This window comes from Myotis nattereri, assembly GCF_964212035.1.
Source record: "Myotis nattereri genome assembly, chromosome: 18".
NCBI classification, from domain to species: domain Eukaryota; kingdom Metazoa; phylum Chordata; class Mammalia; order Chiroptera; family Vespertilionidae; genus Myotis; species Myotis nattereri.
The window spans coordinates 2600985-2609484 of record NC_138093.1 but is presented as its reverse complement, the minus strand read 5'-3'; the positions used below and the strand labels follow the sequence as shown (position 1 = coordinate 2609484).

The 8500-nt window shown below is 51.2% G+C and overlaps 1 protein-coding gene across 3 annotated transcripts in view; it reads right to left on the bottom strand.

Annotated features, from left to right (window-relative positions):
- Positions 1–384: 384 nt before the first annotated feature.
- CDC14A (cell division cycle 14A) overlaps positions 385–8500 on the bottom strand; it is a gene marked incomplete at its 3' end in the record, with an annotated part of 63232 nt that continues 55116 nt past the window's right edge. Inside the window, exon 16 of one of the 3 annotated variants that reach the window (XM_081111911.1) lies at positions 385–2137. In XM_081111911.1, coding sequence (XP_080968037.1) covers positions 2108–2137 — 30 coding nt within the window. The remainder of the gene's footprint in view (positions 2138–8500) is intronic. The other 2 variants (XM_081111909.1, XM_081111908.1) reach the window with 2 other exon arrangements.

Genomic DNA, 8500 nt, shown 5'->3' with positions numbered 1-8500 from the left:
GCAAACAGAAGGGAAGAACCTCAGAGATACCACACCCCAAAGGGATCCAATCTAGTTGGGGACATAAAGTAGCTCCAACGTCCCCCCGAAGCTGACTTCTCCCCGGTGTGGCGTTCGCAGTCACAGATGACCACGCAGAACCCCGATCGGCGCTTTCTGAACAGAACGGAGCATTACAGAGAGAGAGACATGAAGACACCGGCGTTATCTGACGACTGTGACGTTCGAAGGTTCCTCAGGGCTCATCGTCATGGGTTCCAGGAAATGGAGAACTTGAGAAACTCGACTGAAGGCACCAACCAGGCTGGATCAAGTACAAAATTATCAAGAGACTTCAGGACATTCGTAACTCAAAATCCCAATGATAAAAGCCAGAGGACATGTGAACGGCATAAAACTTTTATTATTTATTAGCAGTGTAGCCTTCTACACTTTAAAATAGAACAGAATATCTTTTGGAAGGTAAACTATTCATAACAAAATACATGTCAAACAATTTTTATTGCAGTAGAATTACTTTGCTATATACTTTCTATGTTATATACATACTCTTCTTGGTTTGTCTATGTATGCACATGTGTATTAATAATTTTTAAGACGTACACATGTAGATACATATGACGAGCATACACACGTACGCATGAGAAATTTACAGCAGTCAATTTTACAATCATTTTCATAGCTGCACACAAACGTGTTCACAGAACTAACATGTCAATGTGGTTCCCTTTCCCACTTCTCCGATGTCACCTGGATTGTGTCCCACTGACCAGGTTTTTTAAAAAAATACTATCAACAGCCTGTACAATTCACCAGTCTCTCTTTTTATACAATAACTCATAATAAAATATTTCACTATTTCAGGTTTAGAAAAAGTATACAATTTAATTCCATAATTTGTGATCCCTAAAAACATATCATCCTCTTTATTTTAAATCAACTTAGTGCAATTATTTGGTACTGTCGTTCTTGAAGGTTAAGCTAACCCACCTGAGTCAAACATTCATTCAAATGCCTGTTTAAAAGTGTAAAACGTAAAACAAACAAAATGTTTTGCTGAAGCGCGTGTGACAGTCTGGAGGTACCCATCCTAATAAATACACCATAAATAACTCAATGGGTGCGCAACGGGGAATCGGGATGCAGGCCCCGACTCCCCAGGAAATGAGCCCACAGACCTCCGAGCGAGGCCCCTGCGGGGTCCTCCCAGGCCAGCTGCGAGCCCAGGGCCCCTTCTCTCTGAAACGCAGAGAACCACCCAGCAGCATCCTTTCCCACTGTTTCTCTTCCTGGATTTGGACACTGGTGCCTGGCCATGTGCGATCACGGGCCAGCGCTGCCTCGTACCCAGAGCGGCCATCCTCCTGGCTTGGGAGCCCTGAGTCCTTCTCGGGGGAGAGACCTCTTGGGAGCCACACCCAGCGAGTGCGGGCGGCGAGGTGCTCAGTGTGGAGAAGCCCCGAGGGTGCAAAAGTAAGCGGCTCAGCAACAAAAACGAAGGGGAAAACGAGTCCGGAGCCAGGCCGGAGGCTGAGGCCCTCCGGGAGAGGAACCTGGGCAGATCCTGACCTTGGGCAGACTTCCCTGAAAGGAGGGCCTGCCGGCCACGTTCCTGGGGGAACAGTCCCTCTCCGAACGGGCCTCCCTCGGGCCTTCCCCGCCAGGGGGTGGCGGCTCATCGCACTGAACAGCGTGCTGCACAAATTCAAAATACAAATGAGTTCTTTTTTGGTAGCAAAGAGCAAGAAAACCTAAGTCAAAATATAGTCTAGCTTTTCCATCATTGTAAATATTTATAAATTTATCAAAATAGGCTTTTTACGTTCACAATACATACATCATGTATACTGTACAGGTACAATAAGAAAGGATTCCCGCGGTACATGAAAAATAACCCTTCGGAATCACCGAGCCCGCGTTAAAACGGTCCTCAGAAGTGTGTGTCACAGCCTCAGTGCCTGTGCGTGGTCTGGGCCAGCGGCGGGTCCCCTGAAGGTCGCTTTAACGAGAGGGAGGACGGCGGAGGTATCCGTGTGCCGCAGCCGGTCCTGGCGCTGGTCCCGGTGCAGCGGTGGCGCTAAGAGCAGCGGTCCCCGACGGCAGGGCCTTAGTAATGAACATACTCAGACTGAAGGGACTGCGCGGGGAGAGACACAGCGGGAGGTTAATGCGGCGCACAGAGCCCTCAGCTCATCACACACTCCTTCCTCCCTTCCTTCCTTCCTTCCTTCTTTCCTTCCTTCCTTCCTTCCTTCCTTCCTTCCTTCCTTCCCTCCTCCCTCCCTCCCTCCCACTGGGGTCTGCTCTACAGAAAGTCAGCGAAAGCCAGGAGGGGACAGATGAGAGATGCAAAGCACCGGCTAAGGAGGGGACGTGCGGTTCCCAGAGTGACGGCATGAAAGGTTTACATGCTTAAAGGCTTGCCTAAGGGCCCCAGCTGGTGGCTCAGTGTCCCAAACACCAAAAGGCTGCGGGTTCAATTCCCAGACACGGCACACGCCTAGATTGCAGGTTGGATCTCTGGTTGGGTGCGAATGGGAGGCAACTGATCTCTCTCTCTCTCTCTCTCTCTCTCTCTCTCTCTCTCAGAAAATCAATAAACATATCCTCGGTAAGGATTAAAAAGCCCACTAATTGCCCTGGCCAGTTTGGCTCAGTGGATAGAGCATCAGCCTGTGAACTGAAAGGTCCTGGGTTCGATTCCGGTCAAGGACACATACGTGTGTTGTGGGCTCGATCCCCTGTAGGGGGCGTGCAGGAGGCAACCGATCCATGATTCTCTCTCATCATTGATGTTTCTATCTCTCCCTCTCCCTTCCTCTCTAAAATCAATAAAAATATTTTTTTAAAAAACTCACTAATTTATTAGTAGTGATGACAAATTAAATATTATTTGAAAATTGGTAGGTAGGGCTCAACTCGCTTCAATGCTCTTGTGCAATAATATTGAATTTTACTCAAAAATATTAAATGACACCTGTAACTAAATTGGGGATTATTAGAATAGACTTTAGGAATATATATAATTTTGAATGCAATGCAATACATAGTGATTGGATGTTAATGCTTCTAATGCAGTAGAATGGGCAGTCACTTAAATAAATTCCTTGAGAATGGGTGAATTTAATACAAATACCTTGCGAATCCTTTCCTTTTAGGGGGGACACAAAGCACGGCAAGCTTTGAACTCGGACCTTAAGTCCCCAAAGCATTTGTGCGGAAGAGTCAGGCAGTCACAGGAAACAGTGGGAAGTTTCTAAAAATGTAAACAAGGCAAGTTCCTCCCTTATCATGTCAGATACTAACATATACAAGGAGCGTGTGGGGGTTTGTAACCAGAAAGCACTGATGGGGCATGTGACCAGAAAGCACTGATCGGGTCATGTGACCAGAAAGCACTGATCGGGTCATGTGACCAGAAAGCACTGATGGGGAAAGTTAGCCAGGAAAAGACAGAGGGAGGAAAACAACGGCCCCACAGTCACTTCTGAGCAGAAACAGCAGTCAGAAAGAAGGAACACAAATCAGTTTAAACATCAACCAAAGTCCCTGCCCGATTCTCCTGCTTAACCGCCGTAGAACAAGGTTTGCTTGCTTTGCGCACGTGCCCTTTCCTCCTCCCCCAAGAATTCTTTTCCCAGTCGGTCTGGGGCATTTGATGACGAGGTCGTATCAGTTCTGAGGCCGGTCCGTTTTGTTGACGGTACAGGGATCAGTAAAAAAGGAATCTGTCCACTTTGCAAATAATTTACTAAAAGATTCAAACTATCTTTGTTTACCTTTCAAGTGCCAGAATTTTACATCCTAGCCACAGCCACTCACTAAGGAAGTCTCTATCAACCCCGCGAGCCAACAAGTTACGGCCCTGCGCCCTCAAAGGGCCAGCACCACCCTCATACCATGTAAAATGAGAGACCAAGGAGTCAGCATTTAATTATACAAACTGAGGGTGAGGGTAGCACTGGGCGCAAGTGAAAGGCTAGGCGAGGGGTGGGCAGGGACGGTTTGGTGGTCGGGGGCTGGGGGTCTCGAGGCTGCAAGTTTCAGGACGAGGGGAAAGGTTACGAGCGCCCCTAGGAAGAGTGAAAAGGGCTTGGCACTTCTCCCCACGGGATGTGGTTTATGCCAAGGCTTCAATCCAGGAGGTGCCCGAGCATCAGGCACTGTAACACACACACCTGAACCCACGGTGAGAATGTGTATTGGCATGATTTCCAATAGGGCTGAATCCAAAATCGTTCTTGGGACTATTCTAAAAAGACATTTTCTTTATAAAAACACCCAGGATTAAGCATTCTGACTAAAGTTTTCATTATGCTTGGCCAACTTTTTTTTATCATTGCCATAAGAAGTAATACCTAATGCATCATAAGTACTAAAAAGGAGGGAAAAATAGCAATGAAAATGAAGGGAGGGAGACCTGAGGCATAAATATTATTTATATAATCAAGCACTAATTTATATAATCAAGAGATTTCAATTACTCAAATAGAATATTCAATTTCTTGTGACTAATAAGTTCAAGCAGGTTATACTGAGTTCAGACCAGATAACTTCATCATGAATATATGAAACGCATACCGTAAAATTAATAACACAGCCATAATCAACCTGGAAAATAAGCATAAAGTTACCTTAAATGTGCAGTCCCCAAAATAAACTATGTCAAAATAAAAGAAGTCTTATTCCCTGAAAGCAGTTAGATCTGACATAAAACCAAGTGTTAGGTAAGGAGAGCGAGACAATTTGTTCTCCCTGCAGCCTGCTCCGAGTCTGCTGGCAGGTGTAGGCAGTGCCTTTAAGAAGTTAGCTGTTCTGGGCGCTTCTTTGTTAAACAGCCTCGTTACCTAATCATGGTAGGAAAACATCTAATGATTATAGCTATAAATACGGGCAGATCTTTAATACATAAACCTATACGATGGCCAGCAAAAGCAGAAAACGGTAAGGAATCGTGAAAGATTACGGTCTTTGCCAGTAAATGAATGAAACTTATCTTCATGTTCAAACGCCTTGGGCCACAGGACCCAGGGCCCAGATGCCAGTCTCCTACTGGGTCCAAATCCTGGCTCCAGGTCCCCGCGGCTTTTGCCACACTGCCCGCCCCCCCGCCCCGCCCCAGCCACTTTCCCAAGTCCCTCCAGGAAGAAAAAGCAGTTCATCGTTACCCTTGGTTTGAGGTCTAACTACAGAGGCAGAAAAGCACCTTAAAAAGTGTTTTGTTTTACTGGCACCGATCATTAAAGGGGATACAGCACACGCGTGGCAATACGTGTCTTATTTCATATTTAACTCCAGTGTTTCCGTTTTAATGAGCAAGTGGGGGGGTGGACGCTGGGGATAGGTCATCTGTTACTGCCTCTGCCATGCCGTCTCCTCCTGGCTCTTCCGCGTTGTGCTGCTTCTAAGGTAACCACGGACGGAACGTGTGGACTGCGCTCCCACGAACAGAGGGCACCCGCCTGTGCTACCCAGGACCCTCCTCCAGGGACACCAGCAGACACTTAGCTCAATGAGGGGTTTTTGGAAACAGTGACACCAAAAGCCTGTGATAAAATGGGCCTGCGGGAGGTATCACATCTCTCCGTAGCGCTCTCTAGCCATTCCCGGGGTCCCAAGAGCCAGCCGACTTGGGTTAACGAAATGTTAACCTAAAATATCCTCTCACCGTAACTTTAATAGATTCCCTCCGCTCCCCCGCCCCCCGCCCCAGGGGTGTAATCTGCTTTTCGACAATCACAGGGAGCTCAATCCTTAGTGACCGGGTGCTGACACCTGACTTGCCTCGGCCATTCCCGAGGAAGCGATGGCCAGTGTTTTCAGTTCATCTGGACGCCGCGATTACACTTGCATTTTCACATGAGACCTCTTTTCTCTTATCCACTAAAGCCACGTGTGCAGGGAGCCGAGCCGCTCAGCTGGCTGCATATTAGAGCTAAGGGGAGGCACCAGGACACGACCTGGGCCCTGGGGGTCAGGTGGGGACAAGGTGGATGCACCCCGCTCGGTGGGAAGTCTCTATAATAGAAGAGATGGGATATTCACGACAGCAGACTCAGTCATCTCACCTGATAAAACGCTTCCCCCACCCACGCCCGCCACACGCCCCCCAGTTCTCAGCGCTGGGAAACACCGCCCCTGATGGCAGAGAGGGAGCTGGTTTCTCACTGTAAGTGGGTCACTGAGCACCCCTCGCCCCTCGCCCGGGGCAGCAGGAACCTCGGACCGGACCAGCCGAGGAGGCCAGAGGAACAGAAACGGCCAGCTGGGCTGCCGCAGGCCCGGGGGAGCCTTTCCCATCGTCCCGGTTTAGACGGCCCAGGGCCTCGGGCCTCCATCTTTCCGGGGGCTGAGCTGCTGCTCTTAGGAGAGATGCTAATTGCAGCTTCTTACCTACTAGACGCCCTCGCAAGGCCCGTCGCCCGCGCCCCAGGGCTTTCTGGGTCTTTCTCCCAGGTGCCGGGAGGGGATGGCCACACAGCCTCCTGTCCTCCGAGGGTTTAAGAACATCACATCCTCAGGGGCATTAGCAGAAGGGCCGGTTCTTTAGACAAGAAACCCACACCCTCAGGACAGCTGCACTGGCCCGGCCGGCGGGGCTCAGGGCCTGAGCGGCGACCTAGGAACCAGGTCAGGGTTTGACTCCGGTCGGGGCACAGGCCCGGGTGCGGGCTCCATCCCCAGCATGGAGCGTGCAGGAGGCAGCTGATCCATGGTTCTCTCTCATCACGGATGTTTCTATCTCTCTCCCTCCCCCTTCCTCTCTGAAATCAATAAAAATATTTTTTAAAAAAAAAAAAAAGTAAAGAAAAGCTGCAGTGGGCCCACAGGGAAAACCCACAGCCCCCTGCTTAGCGCCTCATAAAGCAGGGATTTCCGAGGCGGGCGCAGCCCCCTCTCAGGGACGGGGTCTAAGGCAGAGGGAGGAGGCAGGGCAGTGACAGCAGACCCGCTGCCTCCCGGGGGCTGGGCGAGAAAACGCACCCTGCTGGCAGCTCTCCTTGAAAATGTGTTTTCTTTACAAGAAAATGACAAATTTAAGGGGGAGAGGAGGGAGCGAGCAGCCGCTGCCCACACAGACTATGACTTTAAATTTAATTATTGGAAAATTACCCTATTCGGGCCAGAAAGAGAGAGGAGGAGAGGAGGAGAAGGAAAATAAGAAAATAGCGACTGAAGCCAAGATGAGATTATATAAGCGGGAGGGCGAGGCATCGACGGGCACCTAAGGATTCCACCGGCCACGCGGAGACCCAGAAACATGCGCTGCTTCTGGCCCAACCACGGGGGCTCCGGTACCCGCCGCGACGTGGGCGGCACCAGCCTCAGCCGTGACCTGGGCAAGGTGCTCACGGACCGGCTCCACGTCCAACACCCGCTCTGCCAAGGGCAGGGCCTCCCCTCGGGTCTGACAACGGCCGGCCTCCATCAGGGGGTGCAAGCAGGCGGCCTCCACTCCTGGGCAGTGTCTGACCTCGAACCCCGCTGCCCACACGGAAACGCAAGGCCGTTCCCATCCGCCGCCGCGGCGAGGATTTAGGCTTTGCCGACACGCATGCACCCACAGCAGAGTGGGATTCGAGTCCAGGGGGGGGGGGGGGCTGGCAACTGCCCGGGCCCTGATCGCCACAGGAATCTAGAGTGATGGGCAACACGCCCCTGGGAATAACGTCGCGGGGAATATGCGCGAAGGACATGTGGACGGAGGGGGAGAAACTTTGAACAAGGCCTGAGGTAGAGGTGGGCGTGGCCGAGTTCAACCAACACACACACACATGCACACACGTGTGCACACTGCACATACATGCAAACAACATACATGTGCACACATGCACGCTGCATACACTCACACTGTATCTCCATGTTAGAAAAGTGGTTTCTGATCTGCCATCTGAGGACGTGGGTCTCACTGTCGCCCACGGGGCTACCGCTCGGCTGAGGGCACTGCACCCGCACGCCCCCTCCTCGCTGCGGAAGCAGCCTCTCCCGATAACACGAGGAAGCGTGTGGAGAGCGCGGGCACAAGGGCGGCCCGGGGGGATCAGTGCGGCTGCTGACGTCGGCCACGTGCCCTGACCGGTGCGGGCTTGTTCCCCCAAATCAGAACTCACACCCCGCAGACCTCAGTTCCCTTTGAGACGAGCAAAATGCCCGGCCGGCGTGGCTCCATTGGTTGAGCGTCGTCCCGTGCACTGGAGTCACCGGTTCGATTCCCAGTCAAGGCACAGGCCCGAGGTGCAGGCTCGATCCCCAGTAGGGGGCGTGCAGGAGGCAGCCAATTGATGTTTCTCTCTCTCCCTTCCTCTCTAAAATCAATAAAAAGGTGTTTTTTTGTTTAAAGATTTACCCCAACAGGGATCCCCAATCAGGAAAGGGGGCTGGTACCCTGTGGGTAAAGCGTGTCTGGGGAGCTTTCATCCAGTCTTGCGGGGAACGGCAGCTCATTCTGCCCGTCGTCCTGATACCCTGCTTCTGCCTACGCCCCAGGGACCCCTGTGCG